General features: G+C 48.2%; 2 protein-coding genes across 3 annotated transcripts in view; one reads left to right on the top strand and one right to left on the bottom strand.

Annotated features, from left to right (window-relative positions):
- The window catches only part of fars2 (phenylalanyl-tRNA synthetase 2, mitochondrial), a 368551-nt gene extending 360484 nt beyond the window's left edge, over window positions 1-8067 (bottom strand). For both annotated transcript variants that reach the window (XM_078413844.1, XM_078413860.1), the window contains exon 1: window positions 7893-8067. The gene's annotated coding sequence lies outside the window, so the exon portion shown is untranslated. The remainder of the gene's footprint in view (window positions 1-7892) is intronic.
- Window positions 8068-8167: 100 nt separating this feature from the next.
- The window catches only part of lyrm4b (LYR motif containing 4), a 185680-nt gene continuing 180013 nt past the window's right edge, over window positions 8168-13834 (top strand). Inside the window, exon 1 of the mRNA XM_078413872.1 lies at window positions 8168-8366. Coding sequence (XP_078269998.1) covers window positions 8275-8366 — 92 coding nt within the window. The 5' untranslated portion in view covers window positions 8168-8274. The remainder of the gene's footprint in view (window positions 8367-13834) is intronic.

The following is a 13834-nucleotide window of genomic DNA, read 5'->3' as shown; positions in this document are numbered from 1 at the left end:
CTAGCCTCTCCTGCGGAGTTCCACAAGGCTCCATCCTAGGCCCCATTCTCTTCTCTCTATACATGCTCCCCCTTGGCCAAATCATTCAAAGGCACGGCATTTCTTTCCATTGCTATGCCGATGACACTCAGCTTTACCTCCCCCTGAAACCCAACAACCAGTCAAATTTAAACAGCTTCTTACACTGCCTTGAGGACATAAAATGTTGGATGGCACAGAACTTCCTCCAATTAAACGAGAGCAAGTCTGAGGTCATCCTATTCGGCCCCCCCGACTCCATCAAATCGATAACAGGCAGTCTTGGAAGCCTATCCTGCCTAGTCAAACCGCATGTCAAAAACCTCGGCGTGATATTTGACTCTGCATTAAAATTTGACAAGCAAGTCAACGCTGTGGTAAAAGCCAGCTTCTTCCAACTTCGTACCATAGCTAAAATCAAACCTTTCCTCCAATTCGACGACACTGAAAAAATAATTCACGCTTTCATTTCCTCCCGCCTAGACTACTGCAACTCCCTATACACTGGGATCAGCCAATCATTCCTGTCCCGCCTGCAACTGGTCCAAAACGCCGCAGCGAGACTCCTGACGGGTACCCGTAAAAGGGACCACATCACGCCGATTCTGGCCTCTCTCCACTGGCTCCCTGTACGGTACAGAATCAACTTCAAGCTCCTCCTATTCACATATAAAGCCCTAAATGGACATTCCCCCCCCCCCCTACATCAAAAATCTTCTAACCCACCTCTCTAACTCTAGGTCCCTCAGGTCTGTTGTGTTCTTTAAAAAGATACAGTGAGTCCGACTGTGTTTTTACGCGAGTGTTTATTCAACCGCCATCTGCTCCCCCGGGCTCCTCCCTGTCGCCCTCTGATGACCCCCTACCAATAGACCTGTGTAGTCTTAAAGGCACATTGCAATAACACCACATCTCCCCTTTCTAGAATCAATCGGTAGACTGCGGTTGATTCACCAGACCTTAGAGGATTATTCTGCCTCTTTAGCTGGAAGGTCTGTTTCTATCTGAACTAAATTAATTCAACATAAGTACATGTAAACACATTGTCTTAGTGAAACTCTTTTTTTTTCACTTATAGTTCAACCTATCTGGTCTCATCACTCTTCTCCCAAACCTGGTTCTGGGAGTGGATGGCAGTTCTGGAATGTTCTCTTTTGGTGGCTCTGCTGAGCTCTGCTCTGGAATGTTCTCTTTTGGTGGTTCTGCTGAGCTCTGCTCTGGAATGCAACCCGGGAGTTGCTCTTTCATACCATCCCCACTCTGGTCCGGCAAGGGTTTCATGGGAATTAGATGGCGACGGTTTCGCCTGACCGTCCCTCCACGATGTAAGAGCGGGGGGCGGTGTGGCTGCCGATCACAGCTCCAGCTTCGCCTTGATCCGTGACCCACACTTCTTGTCCGGGAAAGAGCCTGTCGAGACTCCGTGCACGATGCCGCAGGTTGTACCGTTGTGCATCTCTGATTCTCTTCTCCTTTTCCTTCCACGCAACCACTTCATTGTCGGGAAGAGCAGGATTCAGCAGGGCTGGAAGTGTTAGTACCGTAGTGCGAAGCCTTCTCCCCATAAGGAGTTGGGCCGGGCTGTACCCGTTTTGCAGTGGGGTCGCTCTATATGCAAGTAAAGCGAGGTAGGGATCCGCCGCTTTCTTCAGGAGACCCTTCACTGTCTTGACTGCACGTTCGGCCTCCCCGTTACTCTGAGGATATCTCGGGCTGCTTGTGACGTGGCGGAAACCATACGACTTTGCAAACGCAGCAAAGGCGGTTCCGGCAAACTGAGGCCCATTGTCTGTGACCAATGTCTCCGGAATGCCGTGACGTGCAAACATTGATTTGAGGTGGTGGATTACATCTGTCGACTTGGTGGGGCTGAGTGGAGCGATTTCCACGTATCTCGATGCATAATCCACTACCAGCAGGTAGTTCCTGCTTCCCAGCATGAACAAGTCAGCTCCCAGCTTTTGCCATGGTCGGCCTGGGTATTGTGATGGCATCAGCGGCTCTGTGTGGTTCTGTCTCTCTTTGCTGCATGTCCGGCAGTTGAGGACCAATTCGTTCAGCTGCTGACTTAGTCCAGGCCACCACACTGACCGTCATGCACGCTCTTTACACTTCACCACTCCCTGGTGACCTTCATGTAGTCTGGTCAGCACGTCGTTCCTCATAGTTGAGGGTATGACTAATCTGTCCCCTTTGAGTAACAGTCGGTCATTTACCGTGAGCAATGCTTGTTCTGCCCAGTACAGCCTGAGTGCCGGTTCACTGTTGCTATTCGTTGGCCATCCTTCCTGACACAGCTGCATTACGCATGCGCACACACTGTCCCTTTTTAGCTCCGCTCTCAACTCATCCAGGTAGGCAGTGCTTGCCGGCAGGTTCTCTATTATCATGTCCACATAGATGTTTGTATTCTCAAACAACTCCTTTTCGTCAGGCGTTTCCCCCATTTTCACAGGAGCACGCGACAGCGTATCAGCTGTCCACAGACACTTTCCTGGCTGATGAGAAATGGAGTAAGAATAGCGCATGAGGCGCATCCGGAAACGCTGAATCCGTGGAGGGAGAGCATCCAGTGCCTGTGACCCCAGCAGACTCAGGAGAGGCTTATGATCCGTCTCCATCTGGAAGTGTTTACCGATGAGAAAGTTGCGGAACCTTTCACAAGCCCAGGTCAGGCCCAAGGCCTCTTTCTCCACCTGCGCGTATCTCTGCTCCGTCTGTGTGAGAGATCACGACACGTAGGCTACCGGTCTCCACTCCTCATCCCATTTTTAGAGAAGTACACTTCCCAGGCCGTAAGATGACGCGTCTGCTGAGACTTTGCATTCACGGTTCGTGTCGTACATGGCTAGTACAGGTGGAGATACCAGTGCATTTTTCAAATCTTGAAACGCTCTTGCCTGGTCGACGCCCCACAGCCAGCAGTTCCTCTTTGACAGGAGGTCTCGCAGAGCCTTGTCTCTCTCTGCTAGTTGCGGGATGAACTAGCTCTGCTGGTTAACCATTCCGAGAAAGCTCCTCAGCTCACTCACATTGGTCGGCTCCTCCATCTTCCTTACAGCCTCAGTCTTGCTCGGGTCAGGACTAATGCCACTGGAGGAGAGGACATGACCAAGAAAGGTCACCTCTTCCTTCGACAGGTCACATTTGTCAATGTTAAGCGTAATGCCCGCCTTTTGGATCCTCGCCAGCACAGTATGCAGACGAGCGTCGTGCTCCTCTCGTGTTTGGCCCCAGACCAGTACATCATCCATGTGGCAGACGATTCCCTCGAGTCCCTCCGTGACCTCTGACACCATCCTATTTTGAAAGTGTTCGGGGGCAGAGGCAATGCCGAAGGGCAGCCACTTGAAGTAGTAACGACCGAAGGGTGTGATGAATGTTGTGTATTTTGCTGAGTCTTCGGTCAGGGGTATTTGCCAAAACCCCGTGTTGGCATCCAACTTGCTGAATATTCTGGCTCCAGCCAGCATCCCGTGTTTCCTCCACCGATGGCAGGATGTACTTTTCTCGACACACCGACTCGTTGAGGTTAGTGAGATCGACGCATATGCGTACGGCTCCTGGCTTTTTCGGCACCACCACCATGCCTGAACACCAGTCAGTAGGCTCTTCAACCCTGGTGATCACCCCCAGGCCTTCCATGCGGGACAGTTCTCGCTCGACTTTACCCATCAGCGGCAACGGAATCCTTCTGGGTGTCTTCAATGAGAATGGTTGGGCCCCTGGTTTCAGCTTGATGGCATACTGCTGTCGTACCTCCCCGAGACCGCTGCATAGCTTCGGGTAGCTAGTCTTAAGTGTCTCTATGGTGATGCTGTCTAGCCGAACCACAAGCTCCAGCTTGCCGATAGCAGGCTTCCCCAGCAATGCAGTGTGCAGGTGTCGTGTGACGTACACATCCTCCATCACCCTTTTCTCTCCTTTCACCAGGAACAGCCCAGCGACGCCCACAACTTCTAGTGGACTCCTCCCGGGTCCCAGCAGTGGCTTGGTTGCTTTACGGAGGGTAGGTGGATCGCTGTCTCTATAGATCTCTTTAAACACGGTGTGGGGTAGGACTGTAACATCGGCGCCGGTGTCAATTTTGAATGACACGTTTTTATCATTTATGTCGATGTTTACCATCCATGGCTCTCCATCGGCTGTGACGCTGCCTAGGAACATAACATCCTCGTCCTCTTCAACTTCCTGCACGGTTTTGGGTGATCTACACACACGCTTGTAGTGTCCCTTTCTCCCACATAAATGGCATTTCGCATCCTTTGCCGGGCAATCCTGCCTTGGATGGGATGGAGAGCTGCCACATTTATGGCACTGTACACTTTTCCCCCTGCTGTGTTGGGCGCTGTGTGTTTTGAGTTGGTGGCCATAAGCCTGGTGAGGTTTGTTTTTGGCACCTTTACTACTGCTCTTATACACTCTGTCCACAGATTTAGCATCACTTGTCTCTGTCCTGGTGTCACCTCGCAGAGAAGATTGTTGCCGTTTCACCTCCTCACTCTGCCTCGCCATATTGACGGCCTTTTCGAGCGTCAATTCTGCGTCAAGCTGCATACGTTCGGACAGCCGCTTATCCATCAGTCCGACAACAAGCCTGTCGCGTATCAGCTCGTTGTGTAGCATCCACTGTTTCATGTTCTCCCTGCCTGCTCATGTTGAACTTGGCACGCTCATAGATTATATTTTTCTTTACTATGAAAAATCGTTGGAAGCCATCGCGCACCCCTATGTACGTTCCGCTTTGTGCTACTGTCAGGTTTAACCCGCGCAGAACATTGTCCGCCTCATCTCCCATGCAATAAATCAGCGTGTTAACTTGATTATCTTCGGAGCTGGCATTCAAGTTACTTGCCAGACGGAACCTTTCGAACCTCCGTATCCATTTGGCCCACTCTTGCGGCTTTGAAAAGTCGAAGGACTCCGGAGGCTGGATGCTAAATGTAGCATTTGGTCCTACGGGGGCTCTCTGTGCGTTGTCGTCTTGCATGTCGCACTCTTCTTTCTCTTTTGCCGTCAACGAGCTCCAAACGATAGTTGTTCTACTCAAAGTACACTTCACGCACCCTACAGGACTTCTGACACCATGTTGTGTTCTTTAAAAAGATACAGTGAGTCCGACTGTGTTTTTACGCGAGTGTTTATTCAACCGCCATCTGCTACCCCGGGCTCCTCCCTGTCGCCCTCTGATGACCCCCTACCAATAGACCCGTGTAGTCTTAAAGGCACATTGCAATAACACCACAAGGTCGGCCGACTTGGGGCTACTCACTATCCTGCGGTCTAGGCTTAAGCTCAGGGGTGACCGCGCTTTTGCGGTTGCAGCTCCTAGACTGTGGAACAGCATCCCTCTCCCCATCAGAACTGCCCCCTCCATCGACTCCTTTAAGTCCAGGCTCAAAACCTATTTCTACTCCCTAGCGTTTGAGGCTCATTGAGGAGGCGCTGTGAACTGTTTTGTATGTGCTGTTATGTTTGTGTGCTACTGTATGTTTCTTTTTTTTTTTTTCCTTAGTACATAATCAGATGTACAGCACTTTGGTCAACGTGGGTTGTTTTTAAATGTGCTGTACAAATAAAATTGACTTGACTTGACTTGACCTTCTGACCTTTCAGCTTCCCAAGCACCTTCTCCTTCGTAATTGTAACTCCACTAACTTCACCCCCTGACTCTTTTGAATTTCAAGCACGTTGCTGGTATCTTCCACAGTGAGGACTGACGCCAAAAACGTATTTCTTTATTCCCTGTTACTACTTTGCATCTGTAGTTCCTTGTGTCCATAAACACTTCTTCAGCAGCTCTGATGCACAAAAAGCTGTTGAGGTGTTCAGTATTAAAGGATTTAAACACGCGACTTCTGATCCTAAGACAGAGGTATAAGGGGTAATAAACAAAGATTAATCAAAGTGGAGATGCAAAAAGCTGCAGAGGCTGCAATCAGGAGCAAAACACAAAGGGCTGGAGGAACTCCGTGGGTCAGGCAGCTCAGTGGAGAGAATGGCTAGGCCACGTTTCAGGTCAAATTTTAATTCACCGGCTACCGTCTGATTCTATAGACAATCCGTCTGAAGAAGTGTCCTGACTCTAAGCCTCGTGTCTGTCGATATGGCAGCCTTCAAAGTCTAAAGGGGTCCTGACGCAAAACATCACCTATCCATGTTCTCCAGATATGCTGCCTGACCTGCTAAGTTACTCCAGCACGTTGTTTTTTTTTGATAATCCAGCATCTGCAGTTGTGTAGGAAAGAACTGCAGATGCTGGTTTAAATCGAAGGTAGACACAAAATGATGGAGTATCTCAGCGGGACAGACAGCATCTTTGGAGAGAAGGAATGGGTGACGTTTCTGGTCGAATCTGAAGAAGGGTCTCGAACCGAAATGTCACCCATTCCTTCTCTCCAGAGATGCCTGTCCCGCTGAGTTACTCCAGCATTTTGTGTCTACCCAGCATCTGCAGTTCCTTGGGTCTCCATTCTGAGCTACAATCTGAGAATGTTTAGAACAACATTTAAAAGACACAAAGTGCTGGAGTAACTCAGCGGGTCAGTTATATCTCTGGAGAACATGAATAACTAACGTATCACAGAGTTCTAGAGTGATGTTTCAGATTGGGAACCTTCTTCATGCTGGCTAGGTGTCGTTTCGGATGGGAGACACTCGGCACTTATAAGGCACTTGGACAGGTGTGTGGAACTGAAAGGTTTATTGGGATGTGGGCAACTGCAGGCAGGTGGGACTCGTGTAGATTGGGCATGTTGGTCAGTGTGGGCAAGTTAGGCTGACAGACCTCTTTCTCTGCTGTGTAACTATATTCTGCACTCTGTATCTTTCGCTTTGCTCCATCTATTATAATGTTATCTATTGATAACTGTTCATATATCTGTTGTGCTGCTGCAAGTAAGAATGTCATTGTTCCGTTTTGGGACATATGACAAAAAACATGAAGATAGACACAAAATGAGGTGGTAACTCGGCGGGTCAGGCAGCTTCGCTGGAGAAAAATAGGTGACATCTTGGGTCGAGACCCTTCGTCAGACTGAGAGTCAGGAGAGAGGGAAACAAGAAATGTCGACAATGATATGGAGAGATATAGAACAAATGAATGAAAGATATCCAAAAAAGTCCTGGCCCTCCTCCATTGTCCGAGTGAAGGCCCAGTGCAAATTGGAGGAACAGCACCTCATATTACGCTTGGGTAGTTTACACCCCAGCGTTATAAACATTGACTTCTCTAACTTCAGATAGTCCCTGCATTCACTCTCTGTCCCACCCCCTCCCCTGTCATCAGTCGGAAGAAGGGTCTCGACCCGAAACGTCACCCATTCCTTCTCTCCAGAGACGCTGGCTGAGTTACTCGAGCATTTTGTGTCTATCTGCAAAAAAGTAAGGATGATTAAGAATTGGTCCATTGTTGGTTGTGGGCTAGGTATTAACGAGTTATACATTATACACTATACAGAGCTAGACAATAGAAAATTGTCTGAAGAAAGGTCTCATCCCGAAACGTCACCTATCCATGTTCTCCACAGATGCTGCCTGACCCGCTGAGTTACTCCAGCACTCTGTGTCTTTCTTCAGTGTATGGCCACCATCTGCAGTTCCTCCTACACACAGATAGACTACTATAGTGCTGCATTCTTGACTCTTGACCGAGAGTATGATGCTGGTGACGTACAGTTGACCTAATGTACTTGGTTGGGTTTGACATGATTGTATGTATACATTGTACAGGATTTATCTGATCTGTTTGGACGGAGCTTTTCACTGTACCTCGCCACACGGGTCAATAATAAAACTAAAAGAGGTTTGAATAAGGCGCCAGGCCAGTCCAGGGCAAGAAGGGCAAAGGCCGGGTTAGCCTGTCACTCACTCACCTCCACGCCACAACCTGGCCGAGCCGCTGCTGTCGGGAGCGAGCACAGCGGGTGGGAGCGCGCCGCCGTTCTGTTCAACGGGGGCGCCCACGCGAGCCCGCGTCTCTCCGATTCAAACGGCCAGCGAGCTCGCGGCGGCAACGATCGCCGCTGTCGTCGTCTCCACCGCGGTCCGCGCCTCCTGCCAACAGTCAAGATGGCGGCGGCGGCTGCCATCATCATCATCATATCCACCGCGCTCCGAGCTTCTTGCCAACATTCAAGATGGCCGCGGATGCCGTCGTCTCCATCGCGGACCGCGCGTCCTGCCAATACTCAAGATGGCGACGGCGGCGATTGGCGTCGTCTCCACCGCGGTCCGCGCGTCCTGCCAATACTCAAGATGGCGGCGACCAGCAGCACCTGCAGTCAGGTGCTGTCTCTTTACAGGACCATGCTGAGGGAGGGCAAGAAATTCTCCAACTACAGTTACAGGTAAACGGAAAGCGGCCTTTATTGTGTCGGAAGGGACTGTCATATGTTGAAAGACTGGAGCGGCTAGGCTTGTACACTGGAATTCAGTCTGAAGAAGGGTCTCGACCCGAAATGTCACCCATTCCTTCTCTCCTGAGATGCTGCCTGTCCCGCTGAGTTACTCCAGCATTTTGTGAAATAAATACCTGGAATTTAGAAGGATGAGAGGGGATCTTATCGAAACATATAAGATTATTAAGGGGTTGGACACGTTAGAGGCAGGAAACATGTTCCCAATGTTGGGGGAGTCCAGAAACAGGGGCCACAGTTCAAGAATAAGGGGTAGGCCATTTAGAACTGAGATGAGGAAAAACTTTTTCAGTCAAAGAGTTGTAAATCTGTGGAATTCTCTGCCTCACAAGGTAGTGGAGGCCAATTCTCTGAATACACTCAAGAGAGAGCTAGATAGAGCTCTTAAGGATAGCGGAGTCAGGGGGTATGAGAAGAAGGCAAGAACGGGGTGCTGATTGAGAATGATCAGCCATGATCACTTTGAATGGTGGTGCTGGCTCGGAGGGCTGAATGGGCTACTCCCGCACCTATTGTCTAATGACTGCAGATGCTGGCGTAAGCCGAAGATAGACGCTCCCTAAAAAAGCAGTAGCTCAGCGGGCCACAGAGTGATACAGTGGGGAAACAGGCCCTTCGCCCCAATTTGTCCACATTGACCAACATGCCCCTAGCTACACTAGTCCCACCAGCCGGCATTTGGCCTCCTCCTGCACCTATTGTCCCATAACCCTCTAAACCTATTCTATCCATGTACCTGTCTAAATGTTTCTTAAACGTTGCGATAGGACCTGCCTCAATCTGGCAACTCGTCCCTTACAACCGCCCACCCTTTGCATGAAAACCTCTCATATTCCTATTAAATCTTTTCCCCTTCATCTTAAACCTATGTCCTCTGGTCCTTGATTCACCTACTCTAGGCAAGAGACTCTGTGCATCTATGTAGACACAAAATGCTGGAGTAACTCAACGGGTCAGGCAGCATATCTGGAGAGAAGAAATGAGTGATGTTTCAGGTCGAGACCCTTCTTATTTCTTCTCTGGAGGACCTACTTGCTCTTAAACTCAAATCCTCTTGCAATGAAGGCCAACATGCCATTGGCTTTCTTCACTGCCTGCTGTACCTGCATGCTTACTTTCAGTGACTGATGTACAAGCACACCCAGGTCTCGTTGCTCCTCCCCTTCTCCTCATCTGACACCATTCAGATAATAATCTGCCTTCCTGTTCTTGCCACCAAAGTGGATAACCTCACATTTATCCACATAGATGACATTTCGGGTTCAGACTGAAGAAGGGTCCCAGCCTTAAACATAACCTATCCATTTTCTCCTGAGATGCTGCCTGACCCATTGAGTTACTCCAGCATCTGATATCTATCTTTGGTATAAACAAGCATCTGCAGTTCCCTTTTTATTACAAAATGTGTGCATGGGAGTTTTAAGCTCAGAAGAGGTTGACCAGAATGATGTCTGGATTAGATAGTATGAGCTACCAGGAGAGATTGGCCAAACCTGGATTGCTTTCTCTGGAGTGTCTGAGGGGAGTCCTGATTGAAGTATTTAAAATTATGAGAAATAGATAGGGTGGTCAGTCAGAACCCTTTTCCCTGGGTGGAACTGTCAAAGACTAGAGGGCATAGCTCTAAGATTAGAGGGGCAAAATTTAAAGGAGATAGGCAGGGAAAGTTTTTTATAGAGTGGGTGGTGGGTCCCTGGAACCTGCTGTCAGGGGTAGGGGGGGGGGAGGTAGATACGATAGTGGTATTTGAGGCTTTTAGATAGGCACATGATGGATATGGGTGAAATGGAGGGATCATGTGCAGTCTGGTGAGATGAGTTTATCCTGGTATCATGTTCAGCGTATGCAATGTGGGCCGAAGGGCTTGTTCCTGTACCGTTCTACGTTCCGTGATAAAAGAAGATTTTTTTGTGGTTCCCGGGGTGCACAGGGCCAACGATGTAGGCATTGGAGGCGTGCTATCTGGAAGCCGTAATGGCCAATGGCTATGAGCTAAATGCTGGGAACTAGGTTTAGTTTGGGTCGGTACTTCCTGGTCACTTCCTGTGATTCATTTGGGAACCCTGAAGAAATGTTTTGGGTCAATAACCTTTTGTCAGAACTAGGAAAACATTAAAATGTTTAGAAAGGTTTTCAAATGCAGAAAAAAGCAGGCAGGGGATATAGATGAATGGCGGACAGATTGCCCGAGGAATAGGATCATGGCGCAGTCCAAAGGAGAATGTTTAGTTTATTATTGTCACATGCACTGAAATGCAGTTTTGCATGCTATACAGTAAAAAAATAGATTATACACAAAAACAATCAAGTCATCCATGGTGCAAAGATAAAGGGTTCAACGTTTAGTGCAAAGATATAACATTGAAGTCCAATAAAAACCAATTAATCGTCCAATTAGTCCAAACTCAAGTGCAATAGATCGAGCAAAGGGGAAGATACCGAGTGCAGAATATAGTCCAATGTCCACGAGGGATAAAGGTGAATTGGACAGGATCCCATCCTGTGGAAGGTTCATTCTGAAGCCTGATATCGGACAGGACGAACCTGTTCCTGTCAAATGGTGTGCGCTTTCAGACTTCTGGACCTTTGGCTGAACAGGTGTCATGTTACGGGGAGAAGGCAGGAGAATGGGGATAGGAGGGAGAGATAGATCTACCATGATTGAATGGCGGCGTAGACTTAATGGGCCGAATGGCCTAATTCTACTCCTATTCCTTATGACCTTATAACAGGAGTATAGTTCTATGTTAGCATCTGCTCCCTACACTAGGAAACAATTTGCAGAGGTCAATTAACCTATAAAATCGCACGTCTTTGGGATGTGGGAGAAAAGTGGAGTTCCCGAAGGAAACCAATGTGGCCACAGAGAGAACGTACAAACTCCACACAGATAGCACCCGACGTCCGAATCAAATCCGGGTCTCTGGAGCTGTGAGGCAGCGATTCTACTGTTGTGCCACTGTGCTGCCCTAATGTATTGAAGAAAGCGATTTAAAAAGTTTATTTGGTGTTAAAATTAATCAAGTGACATGGGAAGCAAGGGCGGCACGGTGGCGCAGCGGTAGAGTTGCCGCCTTACAGCGACTGCAGCGCCGGAGACCCGGGTTCCATCCCGACTACGGGTGCTGTCTGTATGGAGTTTGTACGTTCTCCCCGTGACCTGTGTGGGTTTTCTCTGAGATCTTCGGTTTCCTCCCACACTCCAAAGACGTACAGGTATGTAGGTTAATTGGCTTGGTAAATGTTTAAAAAAATGTCCCTAGTGGGTATAGGATAGTGTTAATGTGTGGGAATCTGCTAGTCGGCGCGGACCCGGTGGGCCGAAAGGCGCTGTATCTCTAAACTAAAGTAAAGTTGGCATTGAAGTAAAGATCAGTTGCAATAGTAATTGAATGACTGCAGGCATGAATGGCATAAACCCCTGCTCCTATCGCTTATGAAATTGCTCAGTTAAAATGTCTTGACTTCATCATTTGGTGCATGAATCTATTGCCTTAACACTTGGCAGCCTGAATTGGACACGGTGGCTGATGTAGTCTGACCCAGCATCTATCATTGAATTATGTTTTTGTCTGGCCTGAGGTCCATTAGGAAGATGTTGCCAGGACTTGAGGACGTGAGCTATAGGAAGAGTTTGGGCAGGCTCGTACTTTAATCCTTGGAGTGCAGGAGGATTTGTGGTGATCTTATAGAGGTGTATAAAATCATGAGGGAAATAGATAGAGTAGGTGCACAGAATAGGGGTATAAAGAACCAGAGGACATAGGTTTAAGGTGAGAGGTGCAAAATTTAATAGGAACCTGAGGGACAACTTTTTCTCACAGAGGGTGGTGGGTAGATATTTACATCAATGACTTTGATGAAGGGACTAAAAGTAACACTTGCAAATTTGCAGATGAGACAAAGCTGGGTGGCAGTGTGAACTGTGAGGAGGATGCTATGTGGATGCAGGGTGACTTGGACAGGTTGTGTGAGTGGGCAGATGCATGGTGGATGCAGTTTAATGTGGATAAATGTGAGGTTATCCACTTTGGTGGCAAGAGCAGGAAGGCAGATTATTATCTGAATGGTGTCAAATTAGGAAAAGGGGAAGTACAACGAGATCTGGGTGTCTTTGTTCATCAGTCACTGAAAGTAAGCATGCAGGGACAGCAGGCAGTGAAGAAAGCTAATGGCATGTTGGCCTTCATAACGAGTTGAGTATAGGAGCAAAGAGGTCCTTTTGCAGTTGTACAGGGCCCTAGTGAGACCACACCTGGAGTATTATGTGCAATTTCGGTCTCCAAATTTGAAGAAAGACATTCTTGCTATTAAGGGAGTGCAGTATAGGTTCACAAGGTTAATTCCTGGGATGGCGGGACTGTCGTACGTTGAAAGAATGGAGTGACTGGGCTTGTATACACTGGAATTTAGAAGGATGAGAGGGGATCTTATTGAAACATATAAGATTATTAGGGGATTGGACACGCTAGAGGCAGGAAACATGTTCCTGATGTTGGGGGGGAGTCCAGAACCAGGGACCACAGTTTAAGAATAAGGGGTAGGCCATTTAGAACGGAGATGAGGAAAAACTTTTTCAGTGTTGTGAATCTGTGGAATTCCCTGCCTCAGAAGGCAGTGGAGGCCAATTCTCTGGATGCTTTCAAGAGAAAGTTTGATAGAGCTCCTAAAGATAGCGGAGTCAAGGGATATGGGGAGAAGGCAGGAACGGGGTACTGATTGAGAATGATCAGCCATGATCACGGTGAATGGCGGTGCTGGCTCGAAGGGCCGAATGGCCTACTCCAACACCTATTGTCTATTCTATGGAACGAGCTGCCAGAGGAGGTAGTTGAGGCAGGTACTACAACAACATATGAAAAAAATTTGGACAGGTAAAGAGATAGGAATATTTTCGAGGGATATGGGCAAATGTTGGCAGGTGGCACTAGTGTAGATGGGACATCTTGGTCAGCATGGGTATGTTGGACTGATGGGCCTGTTTCTTTGCGTTGTGACTCTATATCCAGTAACTTGAATGGATATTGAATATCGATAGACTGAAAAAAGAAACACAAAGTGCTGGAGTAACTCAGCGAGTCAAGTAGCTTCGAAATACAGTCTCATTTTGTAGCCTTATTTCTCTAGCGGGGGAATCAAAGCACCAGTCCAGAAATTGGAGAATCTGGCCATTTCGCGTCTCATTTTATACTGGTGCAGCAAATGGAAAAAGTGAATTACCTGTAGGTTCACATTTCGTGTTATGCTATATTATAATTGTAAAGGAGTGTTCTCTGACACACTGTAACCTTTACTGGTAGTTTATTATAGCACATGGCACACACGTCCCAGCACTGACTGCATCCAGCCTTCAGACGTACCGGGACCTAAAAGGGTGGAACAAAGGGAGGAGACTACAG

This window comes from Rhinoraja longicauda, chromosome 2 (genome assembly GCF_053455715.1).
Source record: "Rhinoraja longicauda isolate Sanriku21f chromosome 2, sRhiLon1.1, whole genome shotgun sequence".
Lineage (NCBI taxonomy): Eukaryota > Metazoa > Chordata > Chondrichthyes > Rajiformes > Arhynchobatidae > Rhinoraja > Rhinoraja longicauda.
The sequence above is the reverse complement of the archived record's forward strand: the minus strand, read 5'-3'. Positions and strand labels throughout refer to the sequence as shown.